This window comes from Indicator indicator, chromosome 30, assembly GCF_027791375.1.
Source record: "Indicator indicator isolate 239-I01 chromosome 30, UM_Iind_1.1, whole genome shotgun sequence".
Taxonomy (NCBI): domain Eukaryota; kingdom Metazoa; phylum Chordata; class Aves; order Piciformes; family Indicatoridae; genus Indicator; species Indicator indicator.
The window spans coordinates 11117198-11143410 of NC_072039.1; the positions used below are offsets into that span (position 1 = coordinate 11117198).

Here is a 26213-nt window from a genome sequence, read left to right on the forward strand (position 1 = left end):
TTCAGTGAAAGTGCCTTTGCCTATCAGCAAATCCCCACAGTGGTGTTACCAGCACAAAGGAGCTTTGAGCACCTCTTCCAAACCAGGCAGCTGCAATTTTCATGTTGCTATTGAGCAAATGGGTTTGATTTCCACAGCACTGCACAGGGAGTGAACTGCAGAGGCAGGAGCAGACACCCTCCCACTGGACTCCAGCCTGGCACCTGAGCTGCAAACTCACCACTCGTCCCTTTTTCCCTCCCCCTGCAGCACAACCGAATCCCAGTGATTGGTCACAATTTCAACACATGGCAACCCTGCTTCGCTTTAAAAGGAGCTGGGTACCTGGGGGCTGTGTAGCATTTCAATGTCAACTGTTTGTTTTGACCCAAAATTGCACTTTGTATATACAGGAAAAAAAATAATATTTAGATTAGGAGTTCTTGTGATTAACTGTAATGAGGTCTCTAGGCAGCTGCCAAGATGGAAATGCAACAACAGCCTTTTTCCTGTGCAAGTCAGTGACATTCCTCCAGCAACAGACAAAACAGGGCTCAATGAAACCACATGACTAGTTTAGGAAATGATTCCTCTCACCCAGCCTATCTCCATTCCCTAGTCCCAGTCCTTTTCCCAAGCACTGTGCTGTACCCCCAGACTATCTCCCATCCACCCCCCTGCCGTGCAATTAAAACCCCAGAGCCCTCCTCCACACTGCTATGGCACTCAGCAGGGAGACAGAGTGAAGGCAGCTGGGATCCACAGCATGGACCAAGCTAAAAAGAGCAAACTGGGGAGAAGTTAAGGTTCCAGAGTGCTCTGGTTTGTTAGCATTCCCCTCTCCAAGCAGCCTGCCTGTGCGTCCATATGTCTCCAGGCTTTGTCCCACACAACAGTGGCAGCAGGAGCTCGCTGTCAAACCTCAGCACTGAGCAGCCCAGGGACCCCAGACCATCACATGCCAGTTCAATTAGTGCTTTTCATTGCTGGGAAAAAGGTTAGTGCTGGTGGTGCTCTGGGTGGTTTGTTTTTTTTTTTTTTACCTCCTCTGTCCATTCATACCATCACAAGTCTTCCCTGGATTTGGTTTCAGCCAGCTGGTTTTTCCAAGCAGCAGGGAGCTGCTGAAATGGAATAGAAATTGCTAAATGAAAACCTGACAACACAGATAACTGTGTGGCTTCCTTAAGCAGCTCTGCTGAAGGGAGGTCCTCACTCCAGACCCTCCAGACTTCATCTCCAAACCCACCTAGACCACTCTTCCCTGACAACTATGCAGCAGTAGCAGGGGGAGGTCAGCAGGATCTGTGGCCACCTGAAAGCCGCAATGGTCACCAAAGACACAAGATAAGCTTCTCAGGAGGTCTTCCTACTTGTAACCCTGTAAAATACCTCACACTGCAAATTGTACATTGCCCAGGATGGAAAGTTGCTCAAATGAAGTTTCTGCCATGTTGCTATGAACTAAATGATTGCTTCTGCCAAGGTGCTGTGAACTAAATGATTTCAGATACTACAAAGAAGCAGGAGCAGTTCCACAGTTGACCAGGGACAGCTCTGAATAGCCTCAGCAGTCACCATGGAAGAAGGTAACCACTGTTGAATGGCTTTAATGATACTCCTCTCCTAAAAAGGAGGGGGGAAAGAATGTAGGGAGCTGGAGGGAAAAAAAAAAAACAAACAAACAAACAAACCAAACAAGAGGCAGGAGGAAGGATGCCAGTTTGTGTTTTCATCATATTCTAGAGGTCCTGCTTCAGATCAAAGACATGGAGCTACTTCTGCTGATACCCTTGTCCCCCACAATGACAGCTGCACCTCTTGCTTCACTGCAGCAGCAGATCCCTCTCCAGCTGGGTAAATCACACACTGACCCCCAGCTCAGCTTTGGAATGAAGCACAAGCACATGGGGCAGTGAGAGAGAGAGGCAGGCATCATCCCAGCCACAGCTCCTCTTACCCCAGACTGCAGAGGCAGGGATGCAAAACACAAGAGGCATCTCACCACACATTGTGGCCATGTCCCACCTGGTGCACATGGATGCAGACACCTAAAGTGCTCCAGAGCAGCTGCTCTCAACATAGGGACAGTTAGAGGAACAGTCTTGGCTCTCAGTGTTATTCATGCAACAGCTGAGCCCAGGCTGGAGGCGGCACAGTACCAGTCAGTCACAGTAAGCTTGGCTGAAGCTGGGACTGCAGCTGGCACTAACCCTCCAAAAGCTCCCTGCTACCACTGACTCTCAGACATCCAGAGCCCAGAGTGTTTGATGAGAAGCTACACCACCAGTTGGAAACCCCACACATTATTTTTCGTGCCTAGCTTCACGTTTCATTTTAAACAGTTTGTTTGGTTGTTGTTTGACGTTGGTTTTCCTTCCAGAAATCCAAAGATAGCCTCGAAATCTCCACCTCAACAGAAGAAGAAACTTCTTTAACTGTGAGGGTGCTGGAGCCCTGGAGCAAACTGCCCAGAGAGGTTGTGGAGTCTCCTTCCCTGGAGAGATCCCAAACCCACTTGGATGTGTCCCTGTGTGACCTGCCCTAGGTGATCCTGCTTTGGCAGGGGGCTTGGACTCGATGATCTCTGGAGGTCTTTTCCAACCCCAACCATTCCATGATTCTATGAACAATCCTTACACACAAAGCTGCTCTTCCTTCCTCCTTATTTCAGCAGCTGTTGGTAGACAATCAACCTAAAGCCCGTGGAACAGTGCATGTACAACAAAGCTGCACACAACAAAGGTCTGGGCAGACTGGCAGGCAACCTCTAACCTATTTAACTGTTCCCTGCAAAAAGATCCTTTTTATTTGGCTAGACTGAAAAAAAAGATCTGAATGTCTATAATTGAGGCACACCCTAACAAGTACAAACACTGCAGACTCACTTCTTAGCTATGCCTGTTCCAAATTCATCTGAATTCAAATCCAAACTAGGTGCTGAAATGGAATAAAATGCAACTGGGTATCACCTCCTTCAGCAGATGTACCAAGACCAGCACCTACACCAGTCTGAAATGGTGTGGAAAGCTCTGCTCTCCCAGGCTGAACAAATAGCTGGGGGGTTTGTCAGCAGCTGAAGAGAGCTCCAGGATATTGGATTCAGCACTGAAAAGCAAGCAACCTGAATGGTACTTCTATTAGTGAGGCAACAAAAGATACTGGAATTAAATATGTCTTAAATCATCTCTGTGGATGAGGGAAACTACCCCACCCTCACTGAAATGACTGCAGGTGAAAGCTTGAGAGAGGCTTTGAAGCTGCACTCTCAAAGCATTTCCATAAATATTCACTCTCACTCTGGTGCCAATCTCCATTTAGCACCCAAGGGTTTGACATCCAGAGTGACTTACAGGCAGCCCTGGATGTGAGGTTGGAAATGAAGGAAAAGTTCAGACCTCACCATCCTGTGTCTGCCAGTAAAACATTCCCAGGAGAGGTGTTGTGAAAAGTCCATTTCAAACCATCTCTACAGTTCTTGTTTCTAGGGCTGGAAGACTCTAAACCCATTCCTTCAGTGCTACCATTGCTCAGCTGCCATGCCTCTCTCCTCTCCCTCCAGCCTCCATTTCTGCAGAAGATTAAAGATTGAAATAGTGCAGACTGAAGTCTGGGCTCAGACTGGAACAGGAACAAACCAAACATCACTCTTGAAGGGTGACAGCCCTAGGAGATTCTGCAAGAGCTCCCACAGAAGCTTGCCTACATTATCAGCACAAACCATACAAGAAGCATTTCTCTCTTGGAACTGAAGCCATGACCCAAACCCAAAGGGTCTCTCTCCTTTATTGTCTGTCACATCTATGCCCACATATTGTGGCAGAACATTAAAAAGCTGTGCAAGGCTCTGCAGCAGCTGTGTGACTGCCAGCAGAGACAGAGCAGGGCACTGTTTGAAGGCACAGCTCACCTAACACTGCTGTGATCCATGGGGATCAAAGCCCAAAGTCAGGATTGCTGAGCACAAGAATCACTGTTGCATGCCACCTGCATTAAAAACACTGAGAAGATACCAGGCTCAAAAAGCCTTTAAGGACCTGAATCTTCTGTGCTCTCTACCTTTGTGGTGAAGAGGAAATCTCCCATACATGGTGCAGGCCAAGCAGCAGCCCAGGGTCACATTGCAGGTCACAGCTTTGGCAAGGCCAAGCATTCAGACACTGTGAGTCAGTGCTCCAGAAATCTCTGGAGTTTACCAACCAATACATCTATTTCATCTTATTTTTCTAATTTGCCTTGGGTTTGTTGGTTTTTCTCAACCTTTGCAGCACACAGCCATCATCACGTTCTCCTTCTGCCTCTCTGTAACTGGGAGGAGCACTTCTTTCCAGTCTGGGTTGTTTGCTTGGTGGAATGACAGAGAAGATTTTTATAGGAGACTAAATGTTTGGATACTTCTCTGGAATGTGTCCAGAGAAGGGCCACAAGGATGACCAGAGAGCTGGAGCTCCTCTCCTACAAGGACAGGCAGAGAGAGTTGAGGTTGTTTGGTTTGGAGAGGAGAGAGCTCCAAGGAGACCTTATTGTGGGCTTCCAAAACCTGAAGGGGACTACAAGAAAGCTGGGGAGGAACTTCTTAGGGTGTCAGGGAGTGATAGGACTGAGGAGAATGGATCCAAGCTAGATTAGACATTAGGAAGAAGTTCTTCACCATAAGGGTGGGGAGACACCGGAACAGTTTGCCCAGGGAGGTGGTGGAAAGCCCATCCCTGCATGTTTTTGCAGCCAGGCTGGATGTGGCTGTGAGCAACCTGATCCAGTAGAAAGTGCCCATGCCCATGGCAGGGGTAGATGATCCTTGAGGTCCCTTCCAACCCTGACAGTTCTGTGATTCTGTAAATCCTGCAGTTGGGGCATTGAGAAAAACCACACCAAGTGCCAGGGAAGCTGGGCACAGACACAGGACTGTGCTGTCCTGTACCTTCACACACCCTGCAACAACAAGTAACACTCATAACCTCCAAAAATCTCCACTTCTGTGCTCAGATCCCAAAATCCAACTTATCTGGCATTCAGCACAAGCAGGAGTGACTTCTGCAGCTCCCTGTGACACAACCTTTCCCACCACTGATGTGGTAACATTGACATGAACTTTCTCCCATTTGGAGTTCAACCTTCAACAGAAGAAGCTTCCCCAGTTTGGATTACACACAAAACACACACATCAGTTATTCCCAGAAGACCTGAAGTTCAACAGATCCCACTGCATAATTCTTGTCAAGATGGTAATGGGATAAATGCCACAGGGCAACTGGGGCTGAGGGGGTTTGGGTACAGTTTCAAGCTCTGTGCACCTCAGTTTTCCATATATAAAGTGCAGCAGGGGTCATGGTTCATTTCTCCAAAGTAGCACTGGGTTCATCATGGACTTAAATCCTTCAGAGAACTGCCACAGCTCACAGAAGTAAGGCACTGCTGGGAAGACATGTTTATGGGATGGCCTAAGCTGGGAGCCCTGGGGCTGAGAGCCTGCAGAAGAGCAGCCCCAGAGGGCAGCTGAGCAATGCTCAGCAAGAGCTAAAGGAGCTGTGGGGGCAAGAGGCTGGGGCCAGACTCTGCTCAGTGGTGCCCAGGGACAGGACAAGGGGCAGCAAGGGGCACAAAGTGGAAGCCAGGAGGTTGCATGTGAAGAGGAGGAGAAAGTTGTTTGGTGTGAGGGTGCTGGAGGCCTGGAGCAGGCTGGCCAGAGAGGTTGTGGAGTGTCCTTGTGTGGAGAGCTTCCAACCCCCCCTGGGCATTGTGCTCCTGGGCAAGCTGCTGTGGGTGCCCTGCTGGAGCAGGGGGTTGGACTGGGTGAGCTCCAGAGGTGCCTTCCAACACCACCATGCTGGGATTCAGGGATTCTCTGACCTGCCTACACTTTTGCAGGAGCATCCAAGCAAATTAATGTTAGAACAAAACACACAAAGTCAAAGGACAAGAAAAGAGGAATTTGAGGCCAAGTTTGTGTTTCATACAGGAACAAAAGACAATGCAAGTCCAGACAGTTTTTGGTCTCTTTTTGTTTTGTCAGGGTTAGCTTGTTCAGCTCTTCACCAGCCCACAGTGAAAACTGTGGCAACATGCAGAATAAAATACTGCTCCAAAAGTTTGGTTTTTACTTAATGGATTGTTTTAAGTGTCAGTGGCAAAAGTGGCCTTGCAAAACTGAAAAAAATAAAAACTAAAGACAGACCTTCTTGGTAGCTGGGAACTTGGATGAGAACAGCATCTGAAGCAGGCAGCACACTATCAAACTGCTGGTTAGCAAAACATCCAGGATTAGAGATTTCAAATCCTTTATGGATGTTGTAAAAATTCCATTTTTATCTACAAGTTCAGAAGGTTCAATAAACATTATTAGACTGTTTCCTCCATAGTTAAGGATTAAAGCTGATCAGTCAAGCAGACAGTAGACAGGAATAGTTTATATCCTTTTCCCCACATTTGTTTTGTTAGGGGAAGTTTCAGGAAACACTAGCCTGTAGTATGGATTTAATTGCAAGCTGGCATCTGTTATTCCAGGCAGAGCAATAAAAGCCTTACCTTGTGTTACTGAGAGTCACATCCAGAAGTAAAGAAAACCAAGCTCAGGTCTCCATAACAATGTCTTACCAAGTTACTTGGGTTTTGAGCAGAACTGCACTTGGAAAGCACTGCCCAAGAGACAGGACTCGTTCCAAGAATGATCATCTTACTCCACTGAGACAAAGTGAAGCCTTTCATGAGCCAGGCTTGGGTTTGGGAGTGAAAAGGCTTCCTCATGTGCCATTGAACACATAGAAAACGTGACACAAATGGCCTTTCATACAGCAGAAGGTGAGCTAACTAAAATGGCAAAGGGGTATGAAGAGAGCCAGGTATGAGCTGCAAGAGACACACTGAAAATCTGTAAATGGGGTTTCACCCACAGAAGGGTTCAGAGATGGCATCAGTACCACCCATGGCAATCAGGTGAAGCTCTGCAGAGTTAAGATGTCTCTGAAGGCAGGGGAAAAGAAATGCTGGAAGTACTTTGGTTTTAAGTGCATTGATTAGCTTTGAATTCCAGCTGCGTCCTCTGCATATGTTTTGTAGGCATTGCAGCTCCCTCCCGAAGCTCCAGCAGCCAGCCAAACACCATACTTCAATTCCTTTCAGGAATTTCTTACTTCACTCAGAATGACACACTTGATTTCCTTCTTCCCACTGCAAAATCCCTCTGTGATCTGTCTTCAAGTCAGGGAAGCAAGCAACAAGAGGTATCAATAACAAGAGGGAGAGAACGAACAAGCAGCTTGTCAGAAAGAAGGCTGAGGGCTTTGGCTTTGGTTTAATGGAATACCTGCACCAGCTCCCTCTCTTCTTAAGAGCCAAGCTCTCACTCCCCTGGCCCAAGATGATGCACAAGAACAGGCTAGCTCTGATTAAGCCAACAAGGAAAAATACATCAGCACATGCATGATAACCCCCTCCCAGTCCCAGAAACACAAGGCATGGATGATGTCAGCATCAGCCTCTGGCTGGAGGAAGCCCACACTCTGAGCTCCAAGAGCTCAGAGCACAAATCAGCTCTATCAACACCAGCTTTGACTCCTGCCTTTTGGTTACAAAGGTACTTTAACATCTAGACTGGAAAGCTGCTGCCCAGGGCAGGCTGTGGCTGCGAGCTGGCCCTGCCGGGACCCTGGGGACTGCTGCACACAGGGAGCAGTGTTTGCCTGTGGGCACCCAACAGCTCCAGTGTTGTGTAACTACCCCAAACCAGCTCCAACAGTCTAGCAGGCCTGACACTGTATCCATCCCTCCTGCTAGCCCAGAACACAGGGCACACACAGGAAGAGGTTCCAGGATTCAGGGAGTTGTTTTGTTAATCTAAACCCAGAGATATTTCCCTTCTTTTAATGATTAATTCCTTGTTTCTCGAATTTCTCCAAGAAACCATGGGCCTGTTTGTCCTCCAGATTATTAAATCCAAGTATTGGTAAAGAAGCTTACTCCCCTGGGTGAATTAAAGCTCCATTTCCAGAGATGGATCAAACAAATTCAAAGGCAATCCCACAGACAAGGGACTGCTCACTGAGCCAGCAGCAGTTGTGTTTCCAGCCCAGCTGTCATCATTCTACCACCACAGCTGGTTGCTCACCCACTCTCCCTACCCAGAACATCATTGCTCAGCATTTTTCCAAACAACTGTGGCTCAAAGTCCTCAGCACCACCAACACATTCATGGAAGGACACTTACCAGTGCATGACACCACCTCACCAAGCCTATCCTGAAACACAGCTCTGGAGAAACAATCCCTGAGTGATCCAGACAGCTCCAAGCAGCTGGGTGACTGAGAGGTGGGAGTCACTCAGCCATGCCAGCAGCAGCTGCCCTCTGAGTGTGGCATTTTAGCATCAACAAAAAGTGCTCTCATGTCAGCTGCAGCCCTGACTTCTAGGGGAAGAAGGATTCTGGTTTCTGGCTCGCTTGAGGAGTGATCCAAGCCACTGTAAGCTCAGGCAGACAGTAAGTGGCATCAATTCAAAGGGTTGGGTTGGAAGGGACCTTAAAGATCATTCAGTTCCAACCCCCTGCCATGGGCAGGGACACCTCCCACTAGACCAACGTGACCTTGAACACCTCCAGGGAGGGGACATCCACAGCCTCCCTGGGCAACCTGTGCTAGTGTCTCACCATCCTCATTGGAAAGAATTTCTTCCTGATCTCCAGTCTCAATCTCCCCTCTTCCAGCTCAAAGCCATTGCCTCTTTCCCTGTCACTGCAAGCCCAATGATGTTGCTTGTGACATGGCAATTTGGAGCTCTCCATACAGAATATATAATGCCCAAAGGAATCAGCCTTCTGCAGCAGAGGTTACCATGCAACAAGCTACTCCCAAAAGAAAGTATTTTAAATCTGCCTGTTCAAAAATCTCACTTAACATCAGCGTGGAGGCTAATAGACTCAAAGCATATGCTGCTCAAATATATGAGCATATCCCACAGCCTTCTGAATAGAAACAAAAAGGTGGAGGCATACACAAAAAAAAAAAAAAAAAAAAGAGTTGATGTTACCTTAATATTTTAGTCTCCACTGTAATACAACATGGAAATTCCTATTGCAGGCCAATTTGGCAGAGAAGCCAGAGGCTACTAGGGAAAGAAGCCTAATTAATATTTGGGAGTAAAGAGAAAACCTCAAGAGCAATTCATGTGAAGAATGTGTTGATTTTACAGACACTGAGAAGAATAAACAGTGTCTCAGAATGCAATAATTCTCTGGAAAGCAAATCCCTTATGGGAACACAGATCTGAAAAGCCAAAAGGGTCTCTCAGAGGTTGGAATGAGTCATCCTTGGTTCTGAGGAATCTGGCTGAGAAAGAGGGGAGAGACTAAGACAAAATCTGAGTTCTTGCTCAGCCAGTCGTACTCTGCTTCTTCAAATCAGAATTTTTCACCCTTGCAGTGTTCTTTGGGGACTGAATAATTGACCTTGGTGGGTGGTATGCAGCTGAGTTCTGTCTCTGGCATCAGCTCAGCAGTGGCAGGGTTCTTTCCTCATGTGGAACACAGCTCACACTGACCCCTGCAAAGCCAGCCCTGCTCCCTGCATGCCAGGTGGAGGACGTTCAAAGCTTTAATTTCTGGCTTCTGGTAATGACAGTGCCTGGGAAGCAGAGGAAAACAAGCCTGATATGGGGGGACACAGCAAGGTACTCACAAGACTAATGACAGGAATCACTCTGGGGAGCAGGAGGCTGGCTGGGGTTTGCATGGGAAGCCAGGGGAGGGCTGGAGACACATCTGTACCACAGGAACACACTGAATGCAGAGCACACAGCATGGGCAGTGCCCCTGGGGAGGGCTGGAGACACATCTGTACCACAGGAACACACTGAATGCAGAGCACACAGCACGGGCAGTGTCCTGGGGAAGCCTGGGGAGGGCTGGAGACACATCTGTACCACAGGAACACACTGAATGCAGAGCACACAGCACGGGCAGTGCCCCTGGGGAAGCCTGGGGAGGGCTGGAGACACATCTGTACCACAGGAACACACTGAATGCAGAGCACACAGCACGGGCAGTGTCCTGGGGAAGCCTGGGGAGGGCTGGAGACACATCTGTACCACAGGAACACACTGAATGCAGAGCACACAGCACGGGCAGTGCCCCTGGGGAGGGCTGGAGACACATCTGTACCACAGGAACACACTGAATGCAGAGCACACAGCACGGGCAGTGTCCTGGGGAAGCCTGGGGAGGGCTGGAGACACATCTGTACCACAGGAACACACTGAATGCAGAGCACACAGCACGGGCAGTGCCCCTGCAGCAGCTCTGACCTTACCATAGCATTGCCCCAGCACTGCCCCAAGGAGTACCCAGGCATGGAGCCCACCTCACCCTGCTGCAGTACTCAGGTAATTTAGAGCCATGCTGTGCTTGTGGCTGGAGCTCAGACTACAGAGCAGGACAGAGCTCCCCCAGTTCCTCTAACCACACCTGTAGGTCAGCAGTAGTTCACACACAGTTTTGGCCAAAAAAGGGTCACAAGCACACAATCACCTGCCCCTCACATCCTTCTGCCTGCAAGGTGTTTTATTAAGCACCAAGTACTTTGTTCAACATACCTTCTAACTTCTTGTCTTTGGATCAGGCTTGGTATCCCTCAGGACTGATCAAAGGCTTTGGAGAAAAGATGCTCTGAGAAACCCTTTGTATGACAATGCACTCATGCTGTAAGGGTTGGGAAGGTGGCCCAAACCTCAGGAGGCACAACCTTCCTACATGTACTGCAGTGAAACCAGCAGGCACTAGATGAGGGCAGTATTTCAGCTGGTGAGCTGTGAGGACACAGAGCTGCAGTACTGGCTTGGGCACACAGCCTGCCAGCACAGGGCTAGGTGAGTCACACAGCAGAGCACCACAGCAGCCAGCAGCTTGGAGATCTGCTTACAACCCTTCGACCATGCAAAAGCTGGTTCAAAGTCTAAAGCAGGAGTTTTCATAACCCTTCTATATATAGCCCTGGCAAATCAACCTAAATGGTGCCCTGGCCTGGTGGAAGAGTTCATAATTTCTCTGAGATGTCACAAACTACAACCCAGAGTGCAAGGTTGGGTAACAACAAGTGAAAATGACACATTTCCAAAAAAAAACAGTGAAATAACAACACCAAACCATACTGAAGGCAACCACAATAAAGAGAAGCTTGAAGTGCTGGAGGACAGAAGATAGATTTGGGTCTTAAATTCAGCTAGTGAGCACCAGCCCCAAAGTATAACTCACAGATATGATTCCTCTGCACCCTCGTTGCAGGGCATTGTGTTCAGCTCTCATTTTGACTCCCAAGAGCCCTGTCACACAGAGCTGCTGATGAGAAAGGCAAAGCCTCACTGCAGGTCAGCCTACTTTTCTGTCCTACCAGCAAACACCACACTTAAAACAGTGGCTTTAAAACTAGTCCAATTCAACAAAAATTTGAGCATTAACCCATGAACACCAATGTCAAGGCACCCTGCTTGTAATTAGAAGTTCAAGTGCTACCAGCAAACAGCAGCTGGGTCACTCAGCCCCAGGATCCACACAGGCAGAGGGAATTGCCCCTAACAGAACACACCACTGCAGCCAAATTAAAATTGTTTTGTTTCACTTGACCCAATTGTTCTACCAAAAGCATTTCTGTTGACAAAGAGTGACCCAGGAGACCCCACCACCACCACCACCGGGAACACAAAAGGTGCTAAGGAGAGTATGGTGTTCGAGGGGTGGTAGTAGGTAAATGCAAGGACCTGGAATTCATAAGGAACAACATTTAAAGCTCATGGCTTCTGTTCCACTTCTCAGCTCTGGAAGAACAAGGTACCAATGAAAATAACAAAGTGTTAGTACTCCTTTGGCTTGTTTGTTTCATGTAATTATGGACTTGCCTTAATGATCATTTATCTTACAGTATGAGCTTCACAGTTTTGAAACACCACCCACTAGACTGTAAACACAAACCATGCCAGCTGATAAGCTTGCCTGTCATTGCCCATCCTGATGAAACCCAGGAATTAGCAAAGCATGTTGCAGCTCCACTGAGCTCTTCACCAACCCCACACTCTGCTTAGGAAGAACAGAAAACTGCCACAAGTCCCTACCCTGCCAGGAGATGGTTCTCCAAACAACATGCAAGACCTCCTGTGCTACCCACGGAAGCGTCAGGGAGGAGGAAGTGAGCTCCAACCAAACAGAAAGAAAACCTTTCTATGTCTCAGCAAATTAAACATTCCTCTGAGCACATCTCAACCAAAGAACCACGACACTAAAACATGCCCAGCAACGCTTTCATGCTCTCCTTACCTCCACAGCACCTGAGGAGGCCTGGCTGCCCTGGCAGCGTTTGAAACACGTGAAGCTACAAACTGCAGCAAATTATTTGTCATACAATCCTCACAGCGAGCACACTCACCCTCGGTGGGTTTGCCAAAGCCCTGCTCTGTAAGGGCTCAGGCTGGCCTGGTGGTGCTCTCAGGGCAGTTTACATTCATTAACCTGCAGCCACACTGAAACACCAGTAAGAAGCTGAGCTGCCAAGGCCTGGCTGCTTTCTCCACAGGAAGCACCTTGACCAGCCTGGAGGAACAAAGTGTTCTAAGAGCATTGGAGTACTTTTACTTTCTGAACTCCTGCCCCTGCACAAAGGAAGGCCTTGACTAGCTGCTGCCTTGCTGTAAAGAGCAGTCTGAGCAGAAGCAGGACAGAGTTCCTCAACAAGAAAATAACTTGGGTCTTTGCCAGCAAGGAAAGCATCACCTGCCCAGGTGCACTGCCACCCTCCCAAAGGAATTAGTGCCTTAGACGTATTAAGGAGAGAAGAGTTTCAGCAAAGAGCTGTACTGAAGGCTGGCACTTATCCAGAATCACTCAGTTCTCACAGCATTTTGAGCAGGACAACCTGCTAACCCCCCTGAATGCCCTCAGAGCATAGCTCTGAGGAGTTTCTGAGCCACTTTCTCATCCAGAGAAAAAAGGTTGCACCTGAGTCCCACCCACCCTTGTTGGGAACACTTGCAGGGTCTCCCTCTGGGGGACTCCCTTCACCCCATCTCCCCAAAACTAAACTCCCGGCACCTGCAGCCCTCTTCCAGCCTCTCCTTGTCCTCCAGTCTGAGAGGCCCTATTCTGCCTGCCCCACGTCCCCCAAGCCCTAGCAGCCCCCTCCTGCCCCACACTTAGTAAGACTCCTGATCCCCAGCAGCTCCCACAGCCCCTTGAGGAACCCTCAGTGACCACTCCACAGCCACACCGCTCCCGTATTTAACCCCCCCTCGCTACCTCCATCTATTCTGGCAGCCCTCTCACTGCCCCACATCCCCCAAAGCCCGGCAGCGCCCTCACTGCCCGACACCCCAAGCCCCGACAGCTCCCCGAAGGCCCTCGCACACACCCCCAGCCTGGCAGCCCCCCAAGCACCGGCAGTGTCCCCACCCCCTCACCTGCCTCCTCGGGCAGCCCCGTCCCGTGGCGAGCAGCGGGGCCGGGCCTGGCTGCGGCTGGGCCCCCAGCCCTCCGCTCGGCGCGGCGGCGGCGCTATGGCAACTGCCCGGGCTGCGGCCGCCAGCCACAGAGAGGACGGCCAGAGCGGCGGCCATAGAGACGCGTGACAGGCAGCTGCGGGCGGCCCGCCCCTGGCGGCGCGGCCGCTTCACTAGCGCCCCCCAGCAGGCCGAGAGGGCATGGCCGGGCGGAGCCGAGGGCTGAAGGTTCGAGACCCCTACGCGACAGGAGTCTCTGCTGTGTGCAGGGAAGTTGGCTGCACGGCAACGGAAGCAGGAACAGAGGTGCAGCCGAATGTATACAGCCCCATAGAGACACACTGCATGCAACACATCATGGAACTCCTGAATCCCAGCATGGAAGGGTTGGAAGGGACCTCTGAAGCTCACCCAGTCTAACCCCCTGCTCCAGCAGGGCACCCCACAGCAGCTTGCCCAGCAGCACAATGCCCAGGGGGAGTTTGAAACTCTCCACACAAGGACACTCCACAACCTCTCTGGCCAGCCTGCTCCAGGCCTCCAGCATCCTCACAACAAACAACTTTCTCCTCCTCTTCACATGCAACCTCCTGGCTTCCACTTTGTGCCCCTTGCTGCCCCTTGTGCTGTCCCAGGGCACCACTGAGCAGAGTCTGGCCCCAGCCTCTTGCCCCCCACAGCTCCTTTAGCTCTTGCTGAGCATTGCTCAGCTCCCCTCTGGGGCTGCTCTTCTGCAGGCTCTCAGCCCCAGGGCTCTCAGCCTTTGCTCCTCACAGAGCTGCTCCAGGCCCCTCAGCAGCTTTGCAGCCTCCCCTGTACTCTCTCCAGCACTTCTCTGTCTCTCTTCAACTGGGGAGCCCAGAATTAAACCCAGGAGTCCAGATGTGGCTTCCCTAGGGCAGAGGAGGAGAACCTCCCTTGCCCTACTGGCCACACTCTTCTTCATGCACCCCAGATGTAACACACACAACACCTATAAATACACTCTTCTGTCCATGTTTTAAACATACCACAGGCAAATGAGCCCTCAGTGCCAAAAGGCTTCACCATTGCTCAGGGCAGGAGGTGCTCTGTCTGCTCTGGGACAGGTTTTACCACCCTACTCCAGGCCTGCCCAGCAGTTTTTCAGCTGATTTAGGCAATAAGAAGGAGCATGGAGAGGGGATGTCCCTGTGCTTGCTGGCATAGCCAGGCCCTGTCATACAGAGCTGCAGAAGTGCAAGTGTGAGCACAGAGAAAGAAAAAGGTTAAATTATGGCATTTAACTCTCAGAAACTCTTTTCAGCCTGATTTCCCTATGCAAATTTAGAGCAAATCAACCCGAGTAATAAGTCCAGTTTTTCCAGATCAGGCAAGATTCCCACCTCCTGAACCCTTCTGCTGTCCCCACACCAAGCACCAACCTGCACCCACAGCAGCAGCCAGAAATCCAGGACACCACCATCACCTCACAGGGAACCCAGAGGTGGAGGAGCTACCACCCAAAGCTGAGCCATGCCCACATCACGCCGTACTCTCCAACCTTCCAGCCCTTTCCCAAGAGGGCATAAAACTCCCTTAGCTGCTTGCCAAGGAGAGAAAATTCCCCTGGGTCACAGCCATGCCTGCAGGCTGTCCTGGGTATCTCTGGAGGAGCACAGCCCACATCTTGTCACCTTTCTATGGACACTTCCTGACTGACTAGCACTGTCCCCTGTGAATCACCATCCCATGACTGCTCCCTGGTGACTAAGTGCAAGAGTTTCTGCTGTCATTTCCTGGGCTCATGCTGAAGATGCACCCTGGGGGCATGGCTGGTCTCATGCCAAGCCTGATACAGGATTCAAAGTCTTCCTGTACCTTTAATCCTGGGTTCAGTCTTGGAACCCTCCCTCCAAGGACACTGAGGTACTGGACTGTCTCCAGAGCTGAGTCTAGAGCACAAGTCTTGTGAGGAGCAGCTGAGGGAACTGGGTTTGCTTAATCTGGAGTAAAGGAGGCTGAGGGGAGATCTCATCATTCTCTACAACTCCCTGAATGGAGCCCAGATCCAGGTTGGGCTCAGGCTCTTCTCCCAAGGAAGAAGCAATGGGACAAGAGGAAATGGCCTCAAGTTGTGCCAGAGGAGGTTTAGGTTGGACACGAGGAACAATTTCTTCCCTGAACAGGTTGTCAAGGCTTGGACCAGGCTGCCCAGGGCAGTGGTGGAGTCCCCACACCTGGAGGTATCTAAAAGCCATGTAGATGTGGTGCTGAGGGACATGGTTTGGTGGTGGTCTGCCAGTGCTGGGTTAATGGTTGGACTCCATGATCTCAAAGGTCTCTTCCAACCAAAAATAATTCTATGATTCATCTTCCTGCCAGACACGGCAGGAGACAGAGAGAAAGCCCCCCTGGGTGAAAAATAAGCAGAAGCTCTTCCCCTGCTCCACACCCTGCTGTGAGAGCTTTGCTTCCCCTGCAGAACTTCAGGCACAGAGATAAAGCAGTAGCACCCAGTTCTGGTTGAAATCTGTGCATACCAGCTCTTCAGAGCTTCAAGAGACACAAGCTCAATGTTCTACTTGTAAGGACCATCCATATCAGCAGGAGCTCCAGCAGACAGGAAAACCATCCTCCTCCTCCTCACCCCAGCCAGCCAGGCTGCAATCCCTGGGGCCAAACCTCCCTTCCCAAGCCTGGAGAGGGCAGAAACACAAATAAATCCACACTGTATAAAATACTTTTATTGCTACTGGAAATTATTTAATGGCACAGCTCCTGTCCCTTTCACATCTTGGCCTCCTTAGGCAAGCCCTGCCCTCCTCACTGCCATGGGGCTGGGTGGCCAGGATGGAGGAGGTAGGACCTGCCCCCTGCACTACAGCCCTGGGAGCACTGAGAGCATGGCTTGCCAGGAAGCACAACTGCTATGGGACATGCAAAACAAAAACCTGTGCTGAGACCTGGCCCTGCCTCTTGAGAACCCTTCAGCTGCCCCTTCCCTCAGCAGCACAGGGCTGCTTGGTGTCACACCTGCTCTGGAGAAATCAGCACTCAAGGCTAAATCAGACTCCAGGAGCTTCCTGGTGTGTTAGCAGTTTAAGGAGCATGCCCTGATGAGCCTCAGTCCCCCATCAGCAGCCTTTCAAGCAAGCCATGGCTCAGCTCACCTGACCAGGAAGCTTCTTATTAAGCTGAAGATGAGGTTGTCTGAGACATCTGGGATGGAGAGAAGAGGCAGTGCTCCATCCCAGCCTCCCATCTCCTCCCCAGCACTGCCCAAACCCTCAGGAGGTTGCCCAGCTCAGATGAGAGCAGCTGGAAAGCACTGGAGCAAGGAGAGATTATTCAAGCATCATCCCATGCCATTGAGCAGCAGCCAGGGCCAGCTGGTGTCCATCAGGACTCAGCCACCCCAGCTGACCCAGATCATAACCCCCAGCAGTTAACAGCAATTCTTCACAGCAGCTCCCTGTAGGGCCCTGGTGGTGTTCCAGGGAGGTTCAGATCAAGCATCCAATTGTGTCCCTGCTCATCAGGAGCCTGCCCACCCCAGTCCTGCTAGGGACTAAACCTCATCAGTTTGATTAAGTTAAGAGCAGTTGCCACTAATTGAATTCCAGCTCTCATCACCCACAGCTGTGTGCAGCTTCTGAACTGAGGCCACTGTGGACTGCCCATGGAGGATCAGAGCTCTGGGACCAGAGTTCTGGGGGGAACAAACCCACCAGGGCCTCTGCAGGGATGTGCCAGCTGGACTCAAGCCAGCACCTTAGGACAGGGCTGGCTCTGCTGGTTGAAGACAAGCCTGCAGCAAGGAGAGGACCTGGCTGGCATGCTGCCACACAGCCCAGCCACCAGGGGCTGCATCTGCTGAGGCAAGGAGACCTCCAGGCAACCCCCTGATTACTTCCTTCCCAGCACAGAAGAACAAGAGCTTCTTCATGTTGGTCCTTCCCAGGGCTGCAGGGCTCCCAGAGGCAGTCTGTAAAGCCTTCAGTGTGCTTGCCTGCCTTGTGCAGCTCTCCTGGACCTCAGTATTTGCTTTTTCACCTGCATCAGGGCCCCTCTGTGGGTGTTGCTGGGCTCAGCTCCTGTACATCACCATCTCCAATATCCAGCTCCACCTGTATCCCAGTTGGCTGCAAGGAGAAACACAAGAGCTTAACCTCACACTGCTGGGACTCTACCTGGCTCCATCACCTGCCCCAGAGCCAAAAAGTCCCCAGTTACATCCCCCTGAGGATTTCTTGCTGCTGGTGCCCTCATTCTAACAGGGTCTGCTGAGCACAGAGATACAAACAGATTGGGATTTAGCAAGGGAAGGACATGCTGCTCCCTGCTGTCCCCAGAACCAGTTATTTAGCACACCTGGGATGCCCTTCCCTGCCCAGGGGGCCAGCATGGCCAAACCCATTTGGACCAGCTGCAGAGCAGGCTCGGAGCCAGGAGGCTCAGGCAGCACTGCCCCATGTGCAGGCAGGATGCCAGCCAAAGTCACCTCTGCAGGTTCAGAGCCAGCTCCCCACTGCCCAGACACCATCAGGAAGGTGGGAAGGGAATGAGCTGGCCTGGAGGAAGTGCACTCATGTAATGTCCCTGGAACTACAGGCTGAGGCTGGTGGCAGCAGATGCTCCTTCCTTCCAGAGCTTACAAGCAGGCTGCATCTGCTCCTCTCTCATTGCCATGGGCCAACCAGTAAGGCCTGATCCTGCCCTATCTCCAGAAGGATCACAGAATCATTCAGGTTGAAAAAGACCCTCAGGATCACCAAGTCCAACCATTAACCCTACTCTGCAAGGGTCACCCCTAAACCATATCCCCAAGCACCACATCCAAACACAGCCAGGCTTGGGGACTCCACCACCTCCCTGGGCAGCTCATTCCAACCCCTGACCACTCTTGCTGGGAAAAAAAATTTCCTACCCAGTAATAGCCTACCCAGTCATAGCTTAAGGCCATTCCCTCTTGTTCTGTCACTAATGACCTGTGAGAAGAGACCAGCAGCAGCCTCTCCACAACCTCCTTTCAGGCAGCTGGAGAGAGCAAGGAGGTCTCCCCTCAGCCTCCTCTTCTCCAAACTCACCATCCCCAGCTCCTTCAGTTGCTCTTCATCAGATTTGTTCTCCAGGCCCTTCACAGCTCCCCTGCCCTCCTCTGCCCTGGCTCCAGCACCTCCACATCTCTCTTGTGTTGAGGTGCCCAAAACTGGGCACAACACTCGAGGTGTGGCCTCACCAGAGCTGAGTCCCAGGGGACAATCCCCTCCCTGCTCCTGCTGGACACAGCATTCCTACTACAGGCCAGGATGCCTTTGGCATCCTCCCTCAGCCCAAAGGCAGCTGGGGAGGAGGAGAATGGAGCTTCCCTCCGTTCTCAGAGGGGCTGGCCCAGGGAGCCTCACCTGCCGGGGAGACTTTGCCAGGGAGGCGATGCGCTGCCTGCTGGCTCTCTCCCAGGTGCCTTCTTTGCTCTCCAGCAGCACCCTGGTGCTGGGCACGAAACTCCAGGAGCGGCCAAGGGCTGGCTTCAGTGGACCATTGCTGCTGCTGTCCCTTGTCACCTGGTTAGTCACCTGCAGCACAAACAGTGCCTGGGAAAAGCAGTGCCACTCGGTGCAATGGATCATCAGAGATCTCCAGACCAGTCCACTACTTCTGTGAAGGTTTCCTTCTCCATCCTGACCTTCCTTCTTGGCATGTCCCTCTAAATACAGCCCACACAACTCTCCCTGACATGCACTTAGGTAGGACCATGCTTTTATCTCTGCAAGCTGCAGCGACTTCTAGTGCTGAAGCCTCCTGCAATGTTTAACTTGGAGCCTCCACACATCCTTCCAGGCACTTTGTGCTTATCATTTTATCCCTAATCAGAGCAAAGGGCAGGACAGCCTTCTGGTGCCAGGTTCAGCAGATCACCATTTTCTGTGGTGGCTTTCCCCATTCAAACACCTTATTGTGGTCCCAGCAACAAAGGCAATCACTTGGCCAAGAGCTGGGGAAGGCTGGAGCAGGGTCCCTTCCAGTGACCAGCTCCTCTGGATCATGCAGCACCCCAGGGTTCCTCCAAGGTAACCAAGGAAGAGGATTCTTAGCAAGCTGGTCAGGCTCTTAAATGAATGGAGTTATAGAAAAACTAAAGACAAGCAAGCTCTGAGGCTGCCTGTACTTAAATCCCAGATCAAGTTGGACTGGAAAGGGCCTTTAGGGGTCACCCAGTCCAACCCTCTGCAGTCAGCAGGGACATCTGCAGCTAGAGCAGGTTGCTCCCAGCCTCAAACAACCTGACCTGCAATGGTGCCAGCCATGGGGCAGCTCTCACCTCTCTGAGCAACTTGAGTCAGGGTCTCATCACCCTCAGTGTCAAACACTTCTCCCTTCTCTCAGTCTGAATCTTCCTCTTTGAGTTCAAACCCTCCCCCTTGTCCTTTTCACAACTGGCCCTGAGAAAAAGTCTGTCCCCAGCTTTCTGGTTGTTCCCTTTAAGCACTGAGAAGCCACTAGAAGGTCTCCTTGGAGCCTTCTCTTTTCCAGGCTGAACAAGCCCAGCTCTCTCAGCCTGGCCACACAGCAGAGGAGTTCAAGCCCTCTCAGCATTGATGTGGCCTCCTCTGACTCTCCTTCAGCAGGTCCATGTCCTAACTCTGCCTCAGTCAGTCAAGTGAATACCTCATTGGCTGAGGACAGCAACAAAACCAGGCAGCAGATCAGCCTTGCTCTTGCTCCACACTCGCTGGGACAAGACATCCATGGGATGCAGACCAGCAGAGCCACATCAGAGAGCAGAGCACTCTGGGGTACAAGCCTCTTGCTCCTGCTTAGCTGGGAGAAAGCTCCCCCTTCCCAGGGGCTCCAAAGCCTCTCCAGGTCCTCACCACAGCCAACACTCACCACAATGGCAAGGCTGAACTCCCTGGCCAGTGTCTTCAGCTCCCTGGCTAGCTGCATCATGATGGCCAAACCTGGAGGATGATAAAGCATTTGGGTGTTTGAGGATCCACCACCGCAGTGCATCTTGGAGGCATCTAGATTTGCATGACCTGATGGATTTAGTTCTGGTGTTCATGGACATCTTTGAAGCCCTATGATCAAAAAAAAAAAAGACCCTAAAAAGCACCAGGAGCTCCAGACAAAGGTGGGCAGGTTGATTTACCAGGTGCAGGACCCATCTCTCCATCTCACAGCTTCATTTCCTGCAGCCCATGGCTGAGAGGGGACCTTCTGTGCTAGCACTGGCTGCTACCCAGGTATGCAAAACCCTCTGAAAGCTGTTTAAGAGGCACCTCAGCCAGCAGAAAGCCCCTCACACCTGATTTCTGGCAGAAAAAGCCTGAGGGGAGCTTTGCAAACCGTGCCACCAACCACGATGCACCTGTGACGCTGTAAGGAGTGGTTTTAATCCGTGGGCAAACAGCTCACTGCCTCTCCTGTCCCCTGGCTGGCTTTCAGACCAGCACTGTGAGCTTGCATGGCCACGACCAGCTCGAATGTCTGCCAACAGCACTGCAAACAGACCCCCCCCTGCCTCCTCTCCCCCCCCCTTTTATCCAGCTGCGGAGCAACAGCTGGGAGCAGTCACCCACACCCAGCCCGCCCCAGCTGCAAGCACAGCATGCCTGGGAGGAAGACGCTGCCGAGGAGCAGCAGGGAGCTCTGCAGCCTCAGGGAGCAGCTCACCCTCCGACTGCCTGCCGCCCAGCAGGGGGTAGATCACCGCCGAGACAGAGTCGATCACCACCAGCCTGAGAGCGCCGGCGGAGCTCACCACCTGAAAGGAGGCACCGAGTGCGAGGTGGAGCAACAAAACCTGCAGCTATGGAGGTCAGGAGCTGCACAGAGGCTGACACACGCCCAGGACAGGGTGATCTGGTGCCACTCACCAGGCACACAAGCCCTGCTGCCCTCGGTGGAGCTCTGGGGAAGGGAAAGGGACCCAGCCCCCTCCTCCTACCTGCTGGGAGAGACGATCCCGCAGCTCCTGCAAGGCTCTCAGCATTTCATAGATGTCAAACACACGAACAACCTGGACCCTCTGCAGAGCCTCCAGCTGCAGCACAAAGTGGCATCAACAACAACCTCACCCCTTCCAGGACCCACCAGGTTCCTCCTGCTCAGCTGCCACCAGCGATTTGCACTTGTACCATGCCATGGAGCCAGGGACCCTTATTTCTTCCTCATTTGCCTCCACCCCACGAACATTCTTGTCCCATTGCATTGATGGAAGAAGTAAGACAGGCTGAGTTGAGGGAGAGGAATTGTGAACAGCTACAGCAAGCCTGCTCCCAGGGGCTGTCCCTGAGCACAGCACCCACCCAGCCATGGGAGGAAGAGTCTGGACACAAAAATGTCCATGTGGGCAAAGTCAGACCCAGACCGTCAAACCATCTCTGGAGGTTGCCTCTGGGCAAGAGCCAAGTGCAAGTGGAAGGAGCAGATCCAAGGGAACTTACCTGCTCTTCCTTGTCCTCTGCCTGGGCTCCAAACATCTGGCAGAGGCGGGAGGCAGTGAAGCCCCCTGTGGAGTCGAGAAACAGGAGGTGCTGCTTGAGGCCCAGGGACACGCTGGCTGCAATGCCCAGGCACACCTGGAGAAGCAGGGACTGGGGGTCAGACAGCCCTCCCAGGTCCCCCTGCTTCACACACCTGAAGGCATCATCTTCCCCCTGCCTGTCCTCTTCCCTCTCCTCCCTCCCACTCACCTGTGTCTTCCCACTGCCCGGCGCTCCCATGAGCTCTGTCACTTCCCCTGTGTACAGCCCAGAGTCCAGCAGCTGGTCCAGGCTACAGGTGGAACACAAGGTGGGATCATCACCACCCCCTCAGCCAGAATGGCAGGGGCATCAGGAAGCAGCAGGCCCCAGATATTTGTCCCTACCCTTCCCACATGAAGACAACTGCCTCAGCCTCTCCTCCTTTCCCTGAGCTTCCCTCTGCACATTGGGAGTCATAGCAGATCTGCAGCACAGGAACTGCAGGAGGACAGACCTGAGCTGGAGAAGAGCTGTGATCCTGGGAGCAGAATTGGAACACCCAGGATTTCCCTGTATAGCCACTGCAACAACCCAGCAAGCAGACAGGGGAAAAGGAGAGACAAGGACATGCCACAGAGTAACTCATTTCTGTGCCTGATCGAGACAGCTTGGACCACCACCACTCAACAGTCCTCCCTGAAGCCAGAACCCCCTATAAATATCTGAGGGGTGGGTGTCAAGGTGAAGGGACCAGGCTCTTTTTGGTGGTGCCCAGCGACAGGACAAGGCACACAGCTGGAACACAGGAATTTCCACCTCAACATGAGGAGAAACTTCTTTATGGTGAATGTGCTGGAGCCCTGGAGCAGGCTGCCCAGAGAGGTTGTGGAGTCTCCTTCTCTGGAGACATTCAAAACCCACTTGGATGTGTTCCTGTGTGAGCTGCCCTGGGTGATCCTGCTCTGGCAGGGTGGCTGGACTAAATGATCTCTAGAGGTCCATTCCAACCTTAGCATTCTGTGATTCTCTTCTCTGGACCCCTCAAGGGAAAGGCTGAATGTCGTCTTGTCTGGAAGTGAGACACACAACCACTTCCCAAAAGGTGTGCAGGCTCTCATGAGGACAGTGTCAATGTCAGCCCTCAAAGGACACAGACCAGCTGGCCTCACAGCACAGCACATGAAGAGTAGTCACCTCTTGCTTACAAAAGGCAGAGCCAGGCTGTGTGTCTTAAGTTCTTAAAAGAGCCTCTAGGGAAGGTTTGGACATCACTGAGCCAACTCAGGGCATCACCACATTGAAATGCAAAGCTCATGCTGGACAGCCATGGCCTGTTGCAGCAAGCCCAGCCCTGGGCAGACCTGCTGGCCCACTGAGGCATGTACTCACCTTGGGCTCCCTGTGGGCAGGATGGCTGTGGAGCTCTTGAGTTCCTCATAGAGGTCTGCTCCATTGGCAGGGAAGGCAGAGAACTGGGCCAGGAGCACACGTCTCACTGCAACCAGTGCCTGTTGGGCAGAGAGATGGCTGGAAACAGGACTGAGGAAGTCCAGAGGAAAAAACATCCCCCAAGACAAGCCCGCTCAAACTGTGAGCCAGCTCTGAGCTCCCTGGTCAATGTACCAGGACTTAGGAGTCATCCTTTACCTTGTAAGACAAGGAACACTTCTGGGCAACATCCTCCAGGTCTGATGACACAAAGTCCACCACTGCAAATACCATGAGGCACAAGAAGTTGGAAGCCAAACCTGAACCCCAAAGAGATGAGCAGCAATAGACAAAACCCTGCCAACACTTCAGTGGAAGAGCAAAGCCATGGAAATGAGAACTAGTGGCTCCATCTCTGCTCCCAGGAACAACTCCAAGATCTGTGTTTTTTGGACAGATGTGTATGTCATTGGTTGAAATAAATAATGGTAACAAGTAGTTCTTACAGGGAGAACAAGGACTTCAACACCCACGGCTGCAGCACCATAGGATCTCACAGATCACATGTAGCAAGAATAAAATGGTGTTCTTCTCAGAGCAAGGGAAGATCCACCTGAAGATTTTCCCATCCCCACTGGCCCTGCCCAGTGAAAAACACACAAACTCCCCCAAAATACCTTCGAAAAGCCATAACTGATTGTCCCTCAAAGAGCCTCTGCACAGACCTCTGTCATGTCCTAACACTGTCCAGCTCCTACAAAGTCCTGACCACCATATCCACTCGGGGGGCCCAGAAAACATCCAGCAAGGATGATGCAGTAGGGATATGGCACCAATACCCTTCCAGGCTGTGGGATGATGCAGGCACAGAGCATGGAGCTGCAGCCCCCCGGGCTCCTGCTGCCAATGCCCAGAGTGCCCATGGCAGACATCTTGTGCCCACCCTCCTTTTCTGTGGGGCTCCAGGAAAAATCCCCACTGCAGCTTCTGGGCTGCAGGGCAAAGCCACAGAGGTTTTCCAGGGGCTACTCCCCAGCCCAGACCTCCCCCAAACCTGGCAGATGGGTCCTGCAGGGAAGGACAGCACAATGCCACCTGGAATGTGCAGTGGATGACATTCCCCATCCCAGGAAGAAGGCCTCTTAAGATAGCAGGGAATAGACTTTTGGGATTGTTGTAAGAGGACAAGGGATGATCATTTGAACTAAAATAGGGGGATTCAGACTGGAGAAAAGGGAGAGCCTGTCCCAGGTTGCCCAGGTGAGGAGTGAGAGATGCCCCATCCCTCGACCCATTCCAGCTCAGCTTGTCTGAGGCTCTGAGCAACCTGCTCTAGTTGCAGATGTCCCTGCTGACTTACAGGGAGGGTGGACTAGATGGTTTCTAAAGGTCCCTTCCCACCCCAGCCAGTCTGGGACTCTATGACACTCCCCAGCCCAGCCCGTTACCTGTCCTGATGCCACCTGTCCTGAGGAGCTGGATCATCTCTTCAGTGAGACCCGGGCAGAGCCCAGCCCGCAGGATCACCATGTCCTCAGCCACCCCAGGATGGAGCACCAGGGGGCTAGGAGAAGGGAGGGGACCTGCGGAGGAGATGGGACAGAGGATTTGGCACCATGGAGGTGCCCACGCTGGGTAGATGCTGCACAGGCTGTGCTGGGTAAGTGGCTATGGGCAGTGTCTAACCTCCCTTGGGGCCCAGCAGCCCTGATCTGGCGGCCAGCACCTCCCACTCCAGCACAGCCCAGGGGCATGCAATCCAGCGAGCCCCTCCATGAGCTCCCCACTGCCCCTGCCCTTCAGAGCACCTCCCGCTCCTAAATCAGAACAGTTCCTCTAAATCACCTCCAGTCCCCTACAGCATCTCCTGCACCCAAATCACCTCCTGCTACTCCAAATCACCTCCAGACCCCTAAAGCATTTCCTGCACCCAAAGCAGCTCCTTCTCCTTCAAATCACTTCCTGCCCCCAAAGCACCTCCCGCTCCCCCAAAGCATCTACAACCCAAAGCACCTCTTGTCGCCCAAAGCACCTCCTGCTCTCCCAGCCCACCTCCTGCTCCCCCGCACCCGAGCCCGCCCCGCGCCGGGGTCCGCCCCCGTCCGCTCCCCTTCCTGCTTCCTGCGGGAGCGGAGCGGCTGCCGCGCTCCACCTAACGGCGGCACGGCCCGGGCGGCACCGAGCAGCGCGGAGCCTCCGGGTGCTCTCCGGGTACCTCTCCCCAGCCGGGGCTTGGCCTCCCCCAGCCCATAAGCAAAGGGCCACGCCTGGCTCCCCGACTCTGGCCGGTGCAAGCGTGGCCGGACCGTGCCCGAAACACCCCCATAGCCTGCCTCGGGCAGACCTGCTGGCACGCGAAGCCCACCGCTGACACCCAAAGGTGCTTCTGGAAGAACACACAAACGGCAGAAAGCCATAACGCTGTTCTGCCATGGAGAGAGGCTGGGACAGGCTGAGACTTGGGTGGAGGGAACCTCATGGAGTTCACCAAGGGCAAGTGAAGGGTCCTGCCCCTGGGGAGGAGCAACCTCCTGCAGCAGGACAGGGGAGGAGGAAAGCAGCTCCAAGGAGAAGGAGCTGGGAGTGCTGGGGTACAAGTTCCCCATGAGGCAGCAATGTGCCCTCGTAGGTGTATGAAGAGTGTGGTGGTCTTGGGGTGCATGAACAAAAGTGTGGCCAGCAGGGCAAGGGCTCCCCTCTTCTCTGCCCTAGGGAGGCCTGGGTCCATTTCTAGGCTCCCCAGTTCAAGAGAGACAGGGAACTGCTGGAGAGAGTGCAGGGGAGGTGCATAGTGCTGAGAGGCCTGGAGCAGTTCTGTGAGAAGAGCAGCCCCAGAGGGGATCCCTTGTCCTTGTCTGCGGAGCTGCTTCCCAGCAGGTCCCCCCTCCCTTGTCCTGCTGCAGG

The 26213-nt window shown here is 52.5% G+C and overlaps 1 protein-coding gene across 1 annotated transcript; it reads right to left on the reverse strand.

Moving 5' to 3' along the window:
• Positions 1–17468: 17468 nt before the first annotated feature.
• Positions 17469–24839, reverse strand: RAD51D (RAD51 paralog D). The gene is made up of 10 exons (XM_054394231.1): positions 24758–24839; positions 23529–23590; positions 23271–23389; positions 22110–22191; positions 21861–21995; positions 21362–21457; positions 21088–21178; positions 20302–20372; positions 18816–18986; positions 17469–17552 (listed from the first exon to the last, which is right to left on the reverse strand). The coding sequence occupies exons 1-10, from the start codon at positions 24837–24839 to the stop codon at positions 17469–17471; spliced, it is 993 nt and encodes a 330-aa protein (XP_054250206.1).
• Positions 24840–26213: the final 1374 nt, after the last annotated feature.